The sequence below is a fragment of the Paramormyrops kingsleyae genome, chromosome 11 (assembly GCF_048594095.1).
Source record: "Paramormyrops kingsleyae isolate MSU_618 chromosome 11, PKINGS_0.4, whole genome shotgun sequence".
NCBI classification, from domain to species: domain Eukaryota; kingdom Metazoa; phylum Chordata; class Actinopteri; order Osteoglossiformes; family Mormyridae; genus Paramormyrops; species Paramormyrops kingsleyae.
The window spans coordinates 15,412,030-15,433,046 of NC_132807.1; the positions used below are offsets into that span (position 1 = coordinate 15,412,030).

Genomic DNA, 21,017 nt, shown 5'->3' on the forward strand with positions numbered 1-21,017 from the left:
AAAACTGCAGAAATCTAGAAAACTGCAACCCAGTGCCCATGAGGCAACAGACATCCTAGACTAGATGCCAACACACAAACACAGGAAGAACATGCAAACTGCACACTCACATACTGCAGTTTGGGGCACAGAAGGGGGAGAGTCAATTTAATTTACTTTATCTCAATAAAGGAATGTTAACCATCAGATCACTGGGACTCATGGTACTTTGGTTTCCAAGAATTTAAAGCATTTTCTTATTGTTATTGTTGTATGAATAATGTATGAAAAGATATAAGTAGAAAGAATGCTTTTACAGTAGTATCTCCAAAACCTAATCAATATTTAACTGAAACTTGACAATATAATCAAACATTTGCAATAACTAGATTGCCTACTTGGATAAGAATGATTGTTGTAGCTACTTTCACACTTTCAAAAGGTCGTCCTTCTGCAACTATCTCATGTAAAATTAAACTTCTCTTCACTTTCAGGGACAATTTGCCTGAAGGGGAACTAAGATCAAGTGAATGAAATCATCCTGTTTCTAGCAGAATTTTGGCATTAAGTTTCTTGATGAAAATCTTTCAGGGAATAATTTGCACCTTTTCACTGAAAGGCAAGGGAGAAGTATAGATTCAGGGGAACCAACATATTGTAGAGGCCCAATCAGCAAAATTTGTGCATATATAGAGAAACCACACTTGTCCAAAAGTTGTGTTTTTGAATTACACAGACAACTTGACACAGTACTGATGTTGAAAACATTGACATTTATTTAGTGATTTGAGAAGTTATACATTATAGGATAAATTCTAATTTATGACATTATAATATAGGCAAAGATATTATACATAAATTGCAATTTGTATACATAAATAGAAAATCTGAGGTAGGGCCTCAAGAATTAATGACATTTTGAAATAATGCATTTCACATGTAATATATGATTCTTTTCTCTTTTCTGGCACAAGATTCAAAACTTTATATTTTTATATATTTATATATATATGTATGTTTATAGTATATGGTGATAATCTATATGGTAAACTAGTTGATGTCATGGTTTGTAGGAGGTACATATCTATATCCATAGGCAGCAGTACCCCACATAGAACACACATATGACATTACGCAAGTAATTAGAAATTTAACCTATACACTGATAGGTCCACAATTAAGTGCCCAAAAGACACAACATACACTAGATAAGTGACATTTTTTTTATTTAGCTATATATTGCAGACTATAGGCTACTCTGTATTTTTATATTGAAATACACACAATATTCTAAAATTAGAAGACATCTATAAGGCCAATGGTTACCTGAAGATGCATTGTGGCATGTTGGCAATCATCAACAAACACTAATGGAAAGTGACTGGCAGTATCTCAGTCTTTCTGACATGCCAATTTTCTCTTTTTTTTGTCTTTAAACCCTTCATAAAGCGTTCCTTCTTTGGTTATCTACTGCCTAAAGTTGACTTATAGGCATAAAAACAACACACATTATATGAATGCAAATACTAGGATGAACAATAACTTTTCTGCATGCCAGTAATCTGAGGAGGTACTGATGTCTACAAGAGCAATGGCTGGATTGACACATGCAAGGGGGAAGGGGGGTGAAAATGCAAGCATACATTTGCCATCTGTGACATAAACCGCATGACAAAGAAGCCTGACAACTTATATTCAAGCCTGACAACTTGAGGGCCTAAGAGTGCTGAAAGTGGCTCCATGTAAGCTATAAATTTCAGGAAAGAAGAAAAAATTGGATTCACAGTAACACAAGGTTTGCTGTCTCTACCCATAAACATTTTGCCGATTCTATAGATAACTGACTTTTGTCAAGTAGTTAGAGGGTTTGGGAGCTTTTTAGCAAAATGCATGGCGTGGAACCCTGTCTTCTGTGAAGCAGTGCCTGTGCATAGAGGACACTTCTCCATTGTCTGCTCATTGGACAGACTATTTGAACAATCCCAATGATATATTTCACACAGCCTTCCATTGCACATTCAGTTATCTTCCAACTCAGTGGTTTGTTTCCCAGTGCTGGGAGGCTGGGGGAAGATAGTAAAGACAATAATACCAGCAAGAAACATTTATAGACACACAAGAGAATCAGTTAAAACACATGTCCATAAATAAAGGTGGCACATCATTATAAGTGCATCAACAACTGGGATTCCATTTTTTCTATTATCCTCTCTTTTTTTTTTTACCGTGTTACACGATAAGAGGGAAAAAAATCATATTTTATAGAGTGCTTCATTAACACAACAGCATATGGCAATCAGAACATCCTCATCACTAGTCATATCTGCTGTGATACTTCTTCCAAGCACACTCTTCAAACCACTGACTCCTTGATATTTCAGGAATCAGAGCAAATTACATTATCCATAGAAAAAAAAATGACAGCAACCTCCTTAGGGAAGACAGGGTATCATGTACATTGAAAAAATAGGCTAGTTTAACTACAAAATGAACAATATTGATAAGAATCATTGCTCATTTCTGAGTATACACAAAGACAAAGGCCTGAGGGGTGACTTTCCCCAGTTCTGCTTAGCTTGAAGTCGACCCTATTCAGGCAATCTTGCCTGATAAAACAGGATTTCGCTGGCCAATGCTGATATTATATACAAGCTAAATAGATTATTTTAAAAACATTAAGCTGATTCACATAGAACACAACACGTCTGTTTTCCATGTCAACATTGTGTCTTGAAATTTTTATGTTTTCTTTTTTAATATTAGTACACAATGTGACACTTGAAAAATGTGTAATCACTCATCTTGTCCTGAATGCTGATGGTATACACTCAACACCTACAGATGTAGCTGATGAATCTGTTTACCTGAGACCCTATTACATGAAAGACAGACAAATATTTCATGGCAAAGCGGTCCCCCAAAGTCCACAACAGTATCTCAGACCAAGCGAGTTCCAGTAAAAACTTTCTAAGCTATTCTATACTATCTCACTATCTCTGACAGTTGCTCAGATATTCATAAGGATGAGAGTACATCTGCACACACTACATGAACACTTTTTAAAAAGTGTAAATTTTTACAACATACAATTATACAGTCGACTTGCAATTCAGAATCATACTCATTCTCGCTTAATTTTTTTTTTAACCCTACTAACATTACATAGATGAGTGGGAAGATGACTCACAAATGCCAGAAAGAGACCACAACATAGACCATTGAACAACAGACTCTATATTATGCACATATATATGGCCATTGGTTATATTTAAAGTTGCAACGTACAGTTGAATGCTGCTTTTGTCTTTAAAAAAAAAAAGAAAGAAAAAAAGATGAAGCTACAACAATGCATCCTAAACTATCAAAGTAGAGACAGAGAGTATTACTCACCAAGTGAAAAGGCCAAGGGCACAGTATTTACCCCTAGAGGAGACAATGGTGTGTCTACACTCTACTGGAGTACCCATGACAAACAGGTTTCAAGTAAAAACAATAAAAACAGCATTATGTAAAACTGTTTTTACGCAAGGCAGACACAAATTGCAGTATAACTGAGATACCATTCAACCTGGGAGCTCTCCATTATTTTTTTTGTGCTAGACTCCCAAGGAATTCCTCAGGCATCGATATTTAATTTAATCTAATCCACAATTTGAACAAAAGAGGTACCATAGATTTTAAAGGTATATTTTTAAATATTCAGTAATTTGTCAGGTAATCGGGTTTTTGCTACCAGTGCCTGTAAAATTAGTTGTGGGGGAAAAAATAATTGAACAATTGTAAGACAGATAGATAGACAGGCAGACAGATGGACAGGCAGGGATAGATAGATAGATAGATAGATAGATAGATAGATAGATAGATAGATAGATAGATAGATAGATAGATAGATTTATGTGCTTTGAACATTAACACATTTTCGCTTCTTAAGCAAAGGTGTTATATTGTTAGCTAAGTCTCTCATGGGAAGATATGTTGAACAACATTGCTACAGGAAAATGCTCAAATGGAAGGAAGTGTTTTCAACCATATGACATAATTAATCATGAACCCTATTAGAGAGAAGGAAATTGGTTTGAGAGAAGAAAGAGAGACTCAAGCAACCCACAAGTCACAGCGGCAACTACATGTACTGGGAGCCCAGCTCAAAATCCTTGGGCGGAAGCTTGAGTCCCAGTGAGTTGGTCCCCAGGGGATCTATCATGTTCTTATAGCGCTCTCCACGGTGCTTCATCAGGAATGGGCCCCAGTCTGGTTGAGGGGAGCACACCAGCTTCAGGCGCTGTAGAGTCAAACAAACAAAACGTGGCTTAACCCCATCACCACTTCCCCAGTTCAGGGCCAGAGTGAATCTGGAGTTTGTCCCAATAAGATGAAGACACACAAAGGGACACCAGCATACAAATACACACAACAGAATAATACGGGTTGAACATGCTGACTCCAAACACACAGAGCTGGGGGGGGGGGTGAGAACACAGAGTCAGCCACTGTGCTGCCCAGCACCTGACCCTAATAAAATAAATGTTTCATAGTCAACAAAATAATGTTTTCCCATCATAAATATCTACTACCGCATTTTGAGTAGAGCACATTCAACACAAATAATACTTCATCATCATGTAGATTCATATATGTTATTATAATTCAAATAAGTTCATTTACCCCTATTTTTAGCCATTCAAACTCATTTACACATGAGTCAAGTGTGATACTTTCCCCCTTTTGCACATTCAGGGATCTTCATCCCCGAAAAAAGTACAGACAGAACCCATTATGTGCTATTTCCTCTCAAGTGATCACCCTTCTTCTGTGGTACAGATAAAGCAGGAAGACTCACACTCTGATTAGATGCAGGCACTTTTCAACAGATTATTACCAAGCCCATCTTAATGCACAAAAGGCTTTAAAAATTATAATGACAGGGCTTCCACAACATGCCCGTAACAATCAAAGCACCTTTGTTATTTGTCACTGAAAATTACATGCTTCAAACTGTAAAATAAATCAATCAGTTACAAGCTCCTTCATTAATTCTTAAACAATTCAACAAGTTTGGTTTTATATAAGTAAAGAAAGGTTAAAGGAAGAAAAATTATCAAGCCTAAATTATCAGGTCCCCAAATTACCATGCAAATAGATTATTCTAACGTCTAATAAAATATCTGCACAGTCTAAGCAAGAATTAATAAATCTCAACACAGTGTGCATTTCTAAGTCATTTTATTCTGTAGTATTAATTAACACAAATCAGCCTTCTACATTTAACTGAACTGTGTGAAAGCAATACCTTAATTGCTTTAAGTGACAGTTATACCACAGCACTGTGGAATTCTTGAATCTGAAGGGTGTTGATTAATATTCACTAAACGCACACGTAATGCCAGCCATGCAGATCACAGTGGCAAATCAATGAGTATAACCTTTAATTCTAACTAATGTAACAGTTTAATTTTGCTATTTTGTTGTTGGTTGTAAAGTAGCTGAAATTTAATGTGGAAGGAGTCTGAATGAGTGATGGGACAGATAGTGGCGGAGGGCACAGGAGGAGAGGGAGAGGAGGTTTGGGCGGGCGGGAACATATGTATGCAGCAGCTTGCCGGTAGTGCTAGACCTGAGGGGTCTCTGTACGTCGCTTAATGCATCCAAGAACAGTCAACTCATCTGGATCTTCTAGCTCAGGATACAGTTATCTGGCTAGTTCGGTTCTTCAAAACCATGAGAGAACTGGATTAGAGAAGCCTTATTAAGTCATCCAAGATAATTGCACGCTCCAATGGTCACGCACCTAGCTACATATATTTTCCCTGAAACCACGATTGGCAAGTCTGTGGTTGGCTGTCCAAAATGGCGAAAATTAGGGCAGAATTCTTCACCCTCAGCAGAGCAAGCGCTTTTGCTGGAGGGATAGGAGAAGTTCTAGAAAGTTATACGTACCTAAGGCAACACAGCCAAAGCGGCCAAAACAAGAGAGGAAGGCTGGCAAAAAATGGCTGACAAAGTAAGTGTCCATTGCAACCGTCGCATTTCCACTGCCTATTATGAATTATTTTGTCCGTCATATTCAGAGCAAGTACCAGCACAGCAAGGACCTGGGGACAAGTTCAAGTGAAACACAAAATATTCTTCAAACTGGTATGTATTACTACTAACCTAAATATGAATAGTATTAGCTACAGGTCAATTAATTTCCTTTCCTTTTAAAGCAAATTGGAAGAAGGCTGAGCTTAAAAAAACTGGGGAGAGCCAGCTGTGGCAGATTTCACTCCAGCTGCCCATCCAGCAAAATGCCCATTGGCCCAATTTAAGGGGCACAGAAGGGGAAGCTCATCCTCAGAGCCACTGGCAAGATGCCGCAGTGGTCAATTCCTGTCACGTAAAGGAAGGTCATAGCACATATTTATGCTCTATGTGTGTAAGTGTTTCATCATAGGTATTTTTCTCTGGTGGGGGTCTCAGGGAATATCCTGACAGTTCTACCAGTGCCCCAGCAGGGGGACTCACGTGACGTGTCGGATGAGGACACAGAACCTAACCACTGTTATGGAGAAGATGATTTCTGTGAGTTTGGCTCCTAATATTTCCAGCTAGTAAATTGCTGATGTATATTATTCCATCTTGACCAGAGAGGTAACTCTCTAAACCAGTTCACCTGACTCACTGAAGAGAACCAATTCAAAAGAGCAATTCGTTCACAGATGACATCATGTATTAGACACCAACAGTGCTTCAGGCCGAGGACCAGGCCCTGTGATTAAATTCCAAAAGGATTTACGGATATAATGCACTTGTAGTGCAGTCAGGCCCGTTGGAAATGGGGGGACAGGGGGAACAATCCCCTTCCCCAATATTGCCAGATCTCCCCCCTTCCTGTCGCTTTTACTTCTCAGTTAAAATCACATCTTGTACTCTGCAGGTTTGGCCTCAAGTGGGGGCTTGGTGTGTCGAATGGGAAGACATGTTTCCAAAAATAAATAAATACATTTTGAAAAAAAATAAATAAAAAGCTGAACTGATATGAATTTATTCCATGTTGATATTAAAAGTAGGCTAATGCCGAATCTGAATAAATGGTAAAATGGACATTCAGCTCCTTTGACAGATCAGTGTCAGGTTTGGATCCTTAGCTTATTAGGATTAAAACATAGGTCTTACACATTTTGTTTTTTTTAGCAACCGCCGACTTTGTATTACATGTGTGCTCTTTGTGTAAATAAGAATTACGATGTACAACATAAAAAGAGACTTCATGTTGGTTGTGCTGCCCATGGTTCTGACAAGTCATTTGGTCATTTGCTTCACCTGTGAGTGTCTGTCAGTTGTTGTTTAAACATTGTCATAGGAGAATTACTAGTACATTTGGTGAGTTAAACTGGTTCTGGCATCAGGGCTGGTTCTCTGTGAAGCTTCAGTCTGACCTACACCCTCTACAGCTTTCACCGTGTCCTCAGTAATGTCACATGAATGGTTATCTATTTAGGGCTGAACAATATTAGAAAAAAATTATTGCGGCATTTTTGGGTTTTGCGATTGCCGTTCATAACCATGCCTTTTGCTATTTAACACATTTCTGTCATGATACAGATGAAACAGATAAGACAAATTAAGAGTACGTCCCATATCTTTCATTGTGAGGCCAATTTGCAGTGCACGCAGAGCATAAGAATAAAATATATGTATATTGAAGACTGTAGACCATTAAATCAAACTGAATCTTTGGTAACACTTTCTATGAATGCCATGTCTATAAGAATCTATGAACACATTCGTAAAATATCATAATGCATTCATTAAGCATTATATACATAGTTATAAATATTTATAAAAAGGCATACATTATAGCCATGTTTATTATGCTTTATGAATACAGCAGCATTTCCACCTCACACACTGCAGCAGCATGTCCACCTCACACACTGCAGCAGCATGTCCACCTCATACACTGCAACAGCATGTCCACCTCACACACTGCAGCAGCATGTCCACCTCATACACTGCAGAAGCATGTCTACGTCACGTACTGCAGCAACATGCCCACCTCACACACTGCAGCAGCAAGTCCACCTCACACACCGCAGCAACATGCCCACCTCACACACTGCAGCAGCAAGTCCACGTCACACACTGAAGCAACGATTCCGCCTCATACGCTGCAGCAATGTTTACACCTCACACACTGCAGCAGCATTTACATACTCCCTAGACACTTTTGTTGCCTGGCAACACTTAGCCAAGCATACCATGTAACTACCAGGAAAATATATTTTGTCACTAACTATTTTGTCATCCTTTCATGTGATGCAATAATCAAAACTAAACATTTGGAGAACACACACAAATATGCGTATTATCAAAAACCGGGAATTCCATAATGCTACAACTTTCAGGTCCCCTTCTGAATGCACCTTCATAATTGATTGCAGTCATTTTAAACTCACCCTCCTGACATTATGCACCAGCTCTCCTACGAAACAGTTGCAGAACAAAAACAGCAGAACTGAAACTGCACTGAAGTCTTTTAACTGAGGATTATCAATACTCTTCTCTCAATATATGCCTCATTTCCCCTCTGCTGCCACTACAGTAATGATTACATTAATTGGATCATGCAACGGTGCCTTTCCTATTTGCTCTTACCTCAATGAAAGTTCCTGGTGCCAAATGCATTTTGATGACAAACATGATGGGGATCCAGATGACAGAACAAATCACCATCAGCCAGCCCATAACCATAGACCATGTTGGGTAGGTGTAGTCCTCATAGGTCATCACCTTCCACTGGTACAAACTCAAAGCCAGAATGAACTGCACAGGGGAAGGAAGGACAGTGTGGATGGACATGCTCCATACCCCAGCGTGGTTTCTTGATAAGTGTCTTTGAGATAAGACTGATTACTATGGCTTCAGACTTCTATTATCTGAGGTTAAATGTCGAGCCAGAAGTCTCCCAATCAGACCAAAGATGAAAGTGACTTTCACAAAGAGGTAGGGAGCGGTATAAACTGGTACAGTTTGGTACTTATATTTCCATTGTGATGTGTGATGTAGCACAGGTAGGTGTGTTATAATGCATTATGTAATAACTCGACAAAATGTAACAAATTTTCATCACATGTGTAACAGCGCACTATGTAACAACACCGCATTATGTAATAACTCGACAAAATGTTACAAGTGTATAGACTATATTAGAATTTTATATTGCGACATTACCCTGTTATCATCATCATCACTGTTACTATTATCATCACTCAATTTGTTACATTCTGCCAAGTTATCACATGATGCAGCATTATGACATAATGCATCGTTACAAGGTCTCAAATTCAAGGTGTACGTAGAGCCCCCTTCTCAAATGGTCCTGGGTGTGTCAGAATGAGAGGACCACTCTACTGTTCATCAGAAATAGTACAGTTCTGTTTGGGAAATTAGAGGTTATTGTGCCACTCTTTATTATAACTGATGGCCATTTCATAAACCATGAAGTTTGGATCTTCTTTTATTTTGGTCTGAGCAATTCAGGCACAATTGAGTAGAACAGCAATTACAGGAATAAAGCTGAAAACTATTTGTCAAAACTGGAGCCCTGCATCAATTGTGACTGCCGCTGAAAGAGCTGGAAATTGATATCTACCAAGTGTTTACCCAGCCATGGTACATACTGTAAGAATAGTTGGTGTCACAAAGGCCCAACAGATTCGCCAGAACTTGTTTGGCTGGAATCCAATCATCATCTCAATATCTTCACAGAACCTCTGCAATCCTGAAACAACATTCACGAGGAGTCATCTTACTAAGAGGAAATTCTCATAGATGATCAGAATGGTTGATAGGGTGACAGAGGCATCTAGTGGTGATAGTGTGAAATGCCTGCATTTTTTTGACATAAATGAGGAATATTATACTTACCATAGATGTATGAGACTCCAATCAATTCAAAAATAGCAATGATGACTAGGGAGTAGGAGGCGGCAAAGGTGTCCACCAGCTGCAGCATATACATCCCACTCTGTTCGGGTAATAGAGGCACATCAGCTCACAGCACAGCTAGCACAGATTTCTGCTGCAGCCTACCTCCTGATTACTTCAGTATACTTGTACACTCAAACAAGTCTGCTGGTTACTCAACAGTTATTTATTGATGAAAACCAGAAGTGTGTTTGTATGGTTACACCTTTAGTGTTAAAGAAAATAAAGAGAATAAAAAGAAAATATGAGAGTCAGTTTTCCTCACTGTGTTGCACTATATCTTGCTATGCTATTTTCAAATCTGTCTTCAGGAATTTAAATAGATATATTTTTCTAAGATGACTAGATTTGAATGTATAGCACTTTTTATTTAAGTAATTTTAAAACCAGGCATTTTTTACTTCAGTAGCATTTTACTGGATGACGTTTATTTTACTTGAATATAATTTTCCACCGCTGTTAATTGTTAATGAACATTTTTATTATGCTTTAAAAAACCTTTAGAACTGAATTATTTAATACAACTAATGCTGTATTATGAAAATACACAACCCAGAAAAGCACTGTATTATTATTTTCCCCATATGATTTTCCTTTCATATACTGTATCATTTACCACTAAAGGAGACTAACTGCCATGAACGAATCACTACATTTACTTCTTACAATATATCAGATTCACACTAAATTGAATTAACAGCTACAGTTTATAGATCGACGGGCCATTTGGACATATTAACGCCTCATCTAATACAAAAATGAATGGGAGATTGAGCATGCTTTCTTTTATATATGATATATGAAAAAATAGAAATGTGTTTCGTATCTACTTTATACTTGATTTGTATAGTGTGTGATTTAAGCCATTATACTTTTTCATTGTAATGGAGTTTTTTTAAATAGTCAGCTGAGTAGTAGCAGCTGGATCAGAGGGCTTAATAAACGGGGATTTTAGGCCTGGTGCATTAGAAGATGCAGTGTTCTACTGTTTTGTTGATATTTCTTCTTAGTTTTTTTAATGCTTAATGAAGTATTTGGACTGCAAGTCACTGAATTATATCTTTGCATAGTCTACTTCCTGGCACAATGGCAGCCTTACCTCCGTAATCATAGGGAAGCCCAGCAAGAAGAAGGAGAGACAGCATGCCAGGGTAAAGAATGTCTTGTGTTTGCGCAGATACTTGGGAAATTCATCGGAGACCGATGTGACAATGGTCTCGATGGTAGCAAACTTGAGAATAAAAGAGCAGCCAACATAAGGACACTCAAGCATCAATGGACAGCAAAAACACGAGGAAACAATCAAAAGTAAAGCACAGGTTCACTAAACACGAAGAAAAAGCCATATTAATACTGATTATTTTTTATTAGGGAACCTTAGCTATGTATGGTGGTTAGACCAATTTAAAAGAACAAAAGCGGTAACATAACAGTTTAGATTTTCTGGTGAGAGACCCCATGGAAATTGGACTGATTACTATGGCATGGTTGTCAGGTAGTTAAGTCAATTGTTAATTAAAAGAGCTCATAATGGCAGAGCGAGAACACTGCACATAGGAGTATATAGAGCTGCTAACCCCACACTCACACTGCACCGGTCTAACTAGTGCTATAAGAAGCAGCTCCTTTGCACAGCCAGCAGGTGTACAGTGGAGGGCACAGCACGCAAATATCACTAAAGCTGAGAACGTGCTCACAGGCAGCTGAGCCACATGTGCTGTGAATCCCTCTAATTATGGCTTAGAAGGACCCAATTCCTACCCCACTATCCTCTATAAGGCATTCGGTCTGATTATTTAATGGCTTTCATCTTCCTTAGTGAGTTCCACACCGAACAGATTTAATATCAGCAATGCTTTTTGAGTGTAACACGTGTAAAAGCAATCAACCTGAACTGATGTCAAGAACTCAGTCTACTTTGGAGATAAATATTATTTTGAAATAGCACATAGAAAATGATGAGTTTTTAATGATAGTATGTACTGTTGTTGCCAGGTTAGTACATTATCATTCTGATAAAGAGGAGGTACCCTCTCTTAGTGCTATAAAAGGAACCAGAGAGTAAACAGAAACACACTGTGTAACAAGAGGCTAGTTTGAATTGGGTTACCATAGTATCTAGTCCTAGTGTGAGCAGCATGAGGAAGAAAATGATGGCCCAGAAGGGAGAGACTGGCAGCCTGGTGAGAGCCTCCGGGTACACCACAAACGCGATGCCAGGACCTGTGGGTCACAATTGCAGCAATGCAGACTGATCACTTGACTCACACAGCAATGTTTTCATCACAACACCTTGTCAATAAATACTTTATATGCCAACTGAAAATGTGCAAGTTCATGTACTTTCCTGCCCCCCAGCACTTCTCATTAAAAATGTATATTATATATTATAAAAATCCGGTAGGAGACGAGGATCTTAAATCAGAATCTCATTTATACCACATAGTCAGACTGCTCTTTTATGAGTTCCCATGCTGTTGCTTATAATCTTAATAAAGATCAAAGTCGTTCTTTTTCTTTTACCTTCATCAGCGACCTTCTCGATAGGCACCTTCAACTCATGTGCCATGAATCCAATCACAGAGAAGATGACAAATCCTGCAAATATGCTGGTGGCACTGTTTGTGCAAGTCACGATAATCGTGTCTCTAGAGGGAAGAAAACAATAAGAAAAAGTGAGAAGAGCTGAAGTCAGCCACAGAGTGGAGGGTTCCTGTTAGTCGCTGATTTTTAGTTTGATATGCCTTTGTGCTTTTGCAGTTGTCCTGCATTACGAAAAGTTTATTTATATACCATGTATCATATCATTTCATCACACATATTCTGCAGACAGCTTCTTAGAATGAAACAATATGTTGCTTTTCAACAAGAAAGCCATTTAAAATGTTGCTGATCCATTGTACATAAAATGTCAAAGTAACAGTTGAGCATAGTTGCTTTTAAACCAATGAATTCAAGCATATGAAGAGCACATATCCAAAACTCAGGTCATTTTTTGTTGTTTTTGAGACCGCCAATGATCGAAAGTCAGTCTTCCTCAGCACAGAAATGTGAAAACTACACAGTGTCTACAGTGTTGAGAACCAAAATTCAATCAGACCTTATGTAATACAAAGACGAACTTCTGTAAAATTTCCAAAACTCACTAAATTTCCTCCAAAACGTATACCAAGAACTGAATGAGCTTTGGAAATGTGCTCTTAGTAGATGGCATCTGTACAATTAATTGAAATGATGTCAATGTTTAAAGATGTCTGTGTCATTTAATGGACCATTAGTGTAAGCACTATTATTAAAAATGTGAATCAGAAGTCGTCATGTGCCCAGAGCCCCAGTTTAAGAAAATAAGTATGCCTTCTTTCTCTTTCACCTCCATGAGGAGATCAGTCCCACGACTTGAAGTGTAATATTCTAAAATATCTTATATAAACAAAGTCAGATTTAAAGGACTACAATACTTTTTGAGATCGTTTAAGTGCGAATCAGATACTCACTTGCAGTACTTAATAAACACAGAATTTGACTTTGTGACACATGAGTACTGACCTGTAACAGTTGTTGTGGAATTTGTTGTAGGAAGACAGAGTGATGAGTCCACCCCAGGCTGCAGACAGGGAGAAGAAAATTTGAGTAGCAGCATCCTTCCAGACCTAGTAATAAAACACACAGATTATGAGGTTACTTGGGGAGAGAGTCAAGAAACGATGGCACTAGGACTGATGAGACGAGAAACTGTATCAAGCATTTTAGGAAGAGAGTAGTGAACCCAGATTTCACATATGTGCCATCATATGCCAAAAGGGTCTAAAATTACGGGTATGTACAAGAGCAAAAATAAACATATTAGTGTAGTCAGCAGTCAGTGTTGGGAAGTTACTCACAAAAACAATCCAATATAGACCAAGGTGGAAATGTCAGGTCCAGAAAGTACAAATCCAGACCAAGGTTTTCAAGGTTTCAAGCAACTCGTTGAGCATAAAGAGTCACAGTCACAGAGTACAAAACCTTGGTCTGGATTTGTACTTTCTGGACCTGAACTTTCCATTTCTGTCTGTATTGGATTACTTTTATAAGTAACTTCCCCAACACTGTCAACAGTACATCACAATTTTTCTCTAAGGATGTTAGTATTTAAGTTTATACCTTAACTCATGCATTTTCATATAACTGTGTTGTATAAAACCTTTGCTCTACTGCACATGCATTGTCTATTGTTCTGCTTGTGGCACCTTTGCATCATTCAGCTTCTCCCATTTGGGTGTTATGAAATAGAGGATGCCGGATCCGGCCCCTGGCAGGGTGACTCCCCGCACCAGCAGAATGACCAGCACCACGTAGGGGAACGTTGCTGTGAAATAAACAACCTAAGGAAATTGGGGGAAAAAAGATGTTTGACACCACTGTGATACTGGGTTAGGGTGCATCTGTAATGTTTTAATAACCAAACTCTTAGTCTGAGAATTCCATAAAGGTTCTACTCCAAGGCTGCATTTCCCAAAACCTCCGTTGTGATACGATCATCGTAACTTTAGAGGGGTCAGAGCGGGGCAGACCGATCGTTGGACAGATTAGGTGTCAGAGCTAAGCCCTGATGTTTTAAGATTCTAGCTACGCCTCAGTACACCGCCTAGCATCCGACATTATGTGCAATTTAAAATCAGCTCCACTAGAGGGAAACCTTGCAACAGAATTTCAAGAGTGAGCATTGAAACCAGAACACAGAGCTCCCTCGAATGATGTATTATGTAACGTATAAGCGGGAAGGCCATCCTCATAAACTTGAAAGGCTTCTTACCTTTCCAGAGGATTTGATTCCTTTTGCCAGAGATGCGTAGACTATGACCCAAGCCAGGAACAAGCAAAGAGCTAAAGGCCAACGAATATCCCCTGTATACTCAATCCCTTTAGAAATGTGGAGTACGTTGTACCTGTTGCGAGAAAGACACGTCTACTATTTACCTCGGTAGGACTGGATGTCAGATTATGTGAAATGTCTAGTTAGGTATTGGAAGAGGAAAAGCAAAATTTATTATGCGTCAGTTACTATAAAAGTTTCCCAAATATAGTTATGAACTTTAACTTAGAAATAAATGCCTCGCTTATACATGTTGTACCTATCCATGTATGAGTATTTCAACCTGAACTACATAGTTGGCATGAAATATATAGTCTAAATTCGTCTGCATTCATTTTATTTAAAACTTTTAAAGTCCTAACACCTCAAAACCATTCTACTTGGTGACAAGATTTTAACAAGTTAACTACTTACTTGAAATATTCTTCACTGGGACTCACATAGGTTTTGTTTTCTGATGTTATGTTTGTGAGCTTGCTCAAATTTCCAATGACATTAGGTGACAAACAGAAGGTTGTGTTCCTAATTGACGTGATATTCCTCTCCCGGAGAATACAGGAGTCTGTCATAATGAAAAAGAGCGTTCCGTGATTATATTTGCACACATTTCCCTATACAGTCCTATCTTGCTCTTTCATATTTTTATTTAACAAAAAAAGTTCTTTGTGTATTTTGTGTTAACATTCTCTGTACACTGCGTACACCGTACAGTACAGCTACTGTACGATGCTAAATTAGCTGCAGTTTCCGGCATGGCCACAGTAGGGCTCTTCAGTGAACATTGTGACATTGCAGCAATTCCCTTACAGTAAAATTTGTCAAAACAGCATTTTTTTTTTTTGCTTTAATCGCTACTGCTGAGTAGGAAAGGTCAACCAAGGTACAGTTTTAAATTTAAACAAGCAAACAACAAACTCACAAGCAAATAATCATTATATGTTATGTTATAAGCAATTAAAATCACCTGTAATTATATACAACTGCAGTCTATGGTGGATTTTAGCTAATAAAATCATCAGCACATTTTCACTTGAACAAGGTGCGTAAATAATACACAGGCAAACAAATTTACACACGCACATCGAACCTGGATTCAAATACTACAGAAATGAATGAGAAATAAAACCTTTAGTCATTGGCTTTTCCAAAAACTTTATTCACATATGACAAAGAATGAAAAAGAAAAAATGCGTTCAAAACCAGAAAGCAATAACACGCTTGAAACACACACACACACACACACACACACACACACACGCATATGACCCTAGAGTGAGTAGAACCACATTTTCACTGTCCTTACCTAAGAGAAGCATGTCCTTGTCTTTACAGTCCATGGTATTCCAAGAATTCTTACAAGTAGCCCAGGGTAGTGAGCCCTTCAAGGAAGCGAACAGGTAGTACAATGTCCAGCACATGATTATATTATAGTATATGGCTATTAAGACTGATATAATCAACATGGCAATCCCGCAACCTACAATGAATAAATGAGACAAAATACGTAAATTATTATCATGCTGAAACAAAACCAGTTAAGTGTCATCCAGCTATTTTATACATTTACATCTATGTCTAAAAACAAATAATTCGCTATTACACTCGCTTACCGAAACAATAGTATCATTTTAACAGATAAATAAAACAAAAATATAAAATAGGCACATACTGTGGGTAAACGTAATGTACCTTGAAGCGACGGGATAGCTTTCCATACGGACACGGGGCCCTGGCTGGCGAATTGACCCAGGGACACTTCGAGTAAAAATATGGGGATTCCCGCTAGGCACAGCATTATCAGGTAAGGTATTAAAAAAGCACCTATACGGGTAGACGAGAAAGTTACGTATACATCTCGTTTAATTTATTATACATAAAGTTTACAATATTTACAGCAATATTTAATATATTAATTTTTCTTGTTAAACAATTTAAAAACGTATTAGTCACTGTTGCAAAAATACTCTGCATGTTCACATGAAGTAGGCTATTACTGCAGTATATTTTATGGACGTTCGCTTCGTAATTCCATGACAAAGGCATTTTATTTAAACATGTAAAACTAAAAGGGACATCATTTTCCGTGTCTGGAAAATTCTTTTAAAAATTAAATGAAAAATAATACATTTCCCCGGTAAAAAATGTACATGAAACATATATTAAGGTTTTATACAATTTCATGCACTTAAACACGTTTTATGCAATGACTTCATAAGTAGGCCTATAGTGCAATTATCAAAGAAATATAAATGTTATAATACCATAATTAGAATCGTTATTACCTTGAACAATATAAACCAGAGGGAAAATTTCTATTGATAACTCGGAAAATGCAGTAAAATTATGGCAAACTATTACTGTTATATTAAGCAATATACGCATTTGAGTCAAACTTCTTTGAGCAATAACTGCGTTTCTAGCAAAGCCGCAACAACAAACTAATTCTTAGAAAGTAAAATATATATTTGAATACAATTTAACATTTTCTGATTCATATTCAGTTTACTTCGCAAACTAGTTGAAATAAACAGCCTTAATCACCTGACGCAGCATGCATACACACGCATATCTGCTCGGAAACGTGTTTCTGAATTATTTTTTCATATATCGGATCCGTTATTGTGCGCACAACACTTCTGATGGGAAAAAAAAACAAAATGATGGATGTGTAATATTGTTCACAGTATTGAGGACGTAATATTTTAATTTTTCCAATTATAACCGAAGTAACCATTCAGCTACTTTTGCGAACTGCTGTTGTTCAGCACACAACAGAAAGTTATTTTTCTTACCTCCTCCATTTTGGAAGGCTAGATAAGGGAACCTCCACACGTTACCCAAACCGACAGCGTAGCCAACCATAGAGAGAATGAAATCGAGTTTATTTGACCAGTTTCCCCTGACTTTGTTCTCATCCCCTTCTTCATCATCGTCATCCTAAAGGAGACAATTATTTGATACATTTTAATTACTCTAAAAGATAGTCTACTTGTATATATATATATGTCCAATTCACTTCTACCATTCTAATGAAATAAAATGAACCATAATTTTTATATCTTATTATTTTAAGATCTAAATTATTATTATTATTATTATTATTATTATTATTATCACTACTGTTGTTGCTCTTAATGATAATAAATAATAATAATAATCTCTCTAATATTATTATTACTACTAGGCTACTATGTAATCACATCGTGCTTATCAGTGGAATACTAGAGGCAAAAGTAAAAGCGCCACTTAATTTGGGTTAAAATTTCCCTGAGGGATTGAACAATAGCCAGAAACCGCATCCTTATGTAATGGATTAGACCGCATTGCTGCTAGCGGCAGTAACCAATCCCAGGAGAGAAGGTTTTTTTTTTTCCAAGGAATTCTTGAGTGGAACAGGAATCCATGAATGTATTCTGAACCAAATATGTGAAACTTATAATATATATCATTCTAAACATCATTCCGCGTTGGTAAAGAATCACATACCTAATTTGAAGACATTACTTGTAATGTTTTCAATTTATTCAACTATATATCTGATTTTCGTTAAGATGATGACACAGCAACGCAGGGATGTATAACTTTCTTACACTTACTGAAAAGCAGACAGTATTTTCGGTATAATCCCTCCTGGATAATTTTACTTTAAAATAATTCTACTAAAAAGAAAGACACGACAAAGGTCGATGTGGTCAATTCTACCAGTGAACATGTTTCAGATCTACACGTTTCCAAGAACTTAATTATAGTAGGACCTTTAGTACACCTTTAGATAATTTTCCAGTTCATTACAGGATTAAATATTTTTCTCAAAGTCTGCGATCAGCAGTTGAAGGGTTCTCTTTGTTATACAGAAAAAAATAATTTAAAACTACTTACCCGGTTCACCGTGCCAGGTAGAACTGAAGTGTTACCATCTGTCCCCAGTATAACGGTAGTCTGGCTCATGGAGGTCCAGTTGCCCGTGGCATTATTTTGCTCCACTGTACACTTCAAAGCACTGTGAGTAGATAATGCGTCTGTGCAATGGGAAGGTGTCAAAGTGCCATGAACAACTGCAGAACCATCCGTCTGGGGCAGCGCACAATCCGCACGGAAGGCAGCGTTAACCGCTGGTACAGGAGCTGCATTTTTAAACGTCCCGTACTCTTTGCTTCCCTCCACCTCTCCCAATTTATTTTCCGTCGTGCAGAAAGTTTTTCTCTCGTTGGCAAGAGGAGGCTGCGGTGCAGGCTGTGCATTGGACGGGAGATTTTTTGCATGCTCAGATTTATTTGTTGTAATTCCAACATCTCCTTCAGGCTGGGGTAAAGTATTAAAACTGGCAGGAATGTTGGTCGGGTGCTTAGTCATATTTGAATCCTACAGAACCAAAAATAACAATTAGCTTAGAAAACAAAGAACTTACCAAAGAAATGTGTATATGTAAAATATTAGGGAAAAATCAATCAAAAATATGTAAGTATTAAATCGATAACATCAGTCTTTTAAACTTAAAAACCATAATTAAAGAACGCATACACGAAATATGGCAATACAACAGTACCACGGTAAAATCGTTAATGAAGATGTTTTGTGAAAAGTCAGATATCTTTGCGTAGATATGGTATTCTGCGGTTTTTAAAAGGCGCTTCCTTGCTAGTTCTCTCCGCTTCTTTGGTTTTCAGCTCACGATCGGCCGGTGTTTGCTTCCCGCTTTCGCCATTACAGAAAGATTCTTTAATTTTACGCCCCATTTCCCTCCTGTCATTCAGCCCGGCACATTCACTGGATTTTATAGGCAATAGACAAGCTGCCGAGCTGTCTGTGGCTTCGGGGTCCCCGGCAGGCATTCTTACACGCCGTGCTAGGTTGAGAATATCCAGGCAAAACACAAATCATTTACGGGATGTCGGAAAATGACGCTAAGCCATTCATTGTTGCAAAAAACGGAAGTATAATCATGCAAAAATCTATTATTCAAAAGCGTCTGGTACCTGTCATCACCTCACGGGATATTCACTCTTAAGGTGGGATACATACATGAATATATACATCCAAAAAACTTTAACGACTTCTGACACAATATGCCGTTGAAACGATATCAAAACATAATAAAATAATATTATGAATGTCCCAATCTGTCTTAAAAGTTTACTTCGGGCGAATGAATGTGGTTGAAAACCACAGCAGCAAGGTTTCAGCACCATGGAGAGGGTGCGCATTCAGCAAAAAACGCAAATGCAATTCGAAATGTAGAATATTGATGGTATACGTGTTCAAATAGCAAAATATTTTTAAACAACGAATTGTTAAAGGCCGTAAACAAACACCGTACTCACCATATCTCCAGCAGCAAAAGATCGGTCAAAAAGCAGAAACAGCTGTAAAGAGTATAGACAGACTGAATTTAGCTGCGGTAAGTGCAAAGCTTTCTATATCTCCGTGGGAAAGATCGGGTTTGCGTCAGTGCCTAGAAAGGTGCCCTTCGTCTGACATTTTCTTGATAATAAGAGTTTGATAAATCATTAGCCTTGGATTCAGATTTTTAAAGGGACAACGCAAGCACGCACTAGCTGTCACTCATCGTCATTGACCGTCCGTGTTTGGACTGATTCATTTGTACTTGATTAATTAACTGGTCTTGACGGAATATAGGTAGGTGTTTACCATTGGTTGAACATTATTTCAGGCACAATAATATTAATTTTACTTTCTTAAAACCCGATCCACTTTTTATACTTAGTAGAGGACGGTTCCTACTATTGAAAAGCTGTTCTTCAAACAGTTTCAAGAACTTCTTAGTTTATTTCGTTAGTAACCGATAGCTTATTAGTTTATATGGAGATATGCCTAGAAATTGTTTTGGTGCAGGTACTATGACAGTACGAAAATATGCGCTATCCGTTTTCAGTACTATTTAAGGCAAAACAAGCAATTATTTTTTATCTGAAGCCATATGTGCTAGTTTTTAACATAAAAATTATTTAGAGAAAAAAATATTATGCTTTCATTGAGTAGAGCGTAATCACTGAAAAAATATTATGAGTATTATAAATGTGTTACTATTTTATGATAAATACAATTTACAAACTATAGAAAAAAAAGCATGGTGGCCAAACAGAACATGTTAACTCGAGCCAGAAGTAACAGAAGCTACTCGTTTATTAAACTTAACTTTATTGCTTTATTGACTTAAAGTTAATAAAGGTATATTTTATCGATTGACTCGCCG

The 21,017-nt window shown here is 37.6% G+C and overlaps 1 protein-coding gene across 2 annotated transcripts; it reads right to left on the reverse strand.

Annotated features, from left to right (window-relative positions):
- Positions 1–732: 732 nt before the first annotated feature.
- Positions 733–20,398, reverse strand: slc6a5 (solute carrier family 6 member 5). Of its 2 annotated transcripts, none has more exons than XM_023819160.2 (16): positions 20,125–20,398; positions 18,683–19,165; positions 17,596–17,740; positions 16,493–16,624; positions 16,107–16,280; positions 15,218–15,365; positions 14,744–14,876; positions 14,178–14,312; positions 13,495–13,598; positions 12,472–12,596; positions 12,059–12,171; positions 11,048–11,179; positions 9,889–9,988; positions 9,642–9,742; positions 8,617–8,784; positions 733–4,261 (listed from the first exon to the last, which is right to left on the reverse strand). In XM_023819160.2, exons 1-16 carry the CDS (start codon positions 20,125–20,127, stop codon positions 4,103–4,105), a joined length of 2,355 nt encoding a protein of 784 aa, XP_023674928.1. In that variant the 5' UTR covers positions 20,128–20,398; the 3' UTR covers positions 733–4,102. The 2 variants fall into 2 exon arrangements, with proteins under 2 accessions (XP_023674928.1, XP_023674938.1); XM_023819170.2 differs by lacking the exon at positions 20,125–20,398 and adding an exon at positions 19,350–19,651.
- Positions 20,399–21,017: the final 619 nt, after the last annotated feature.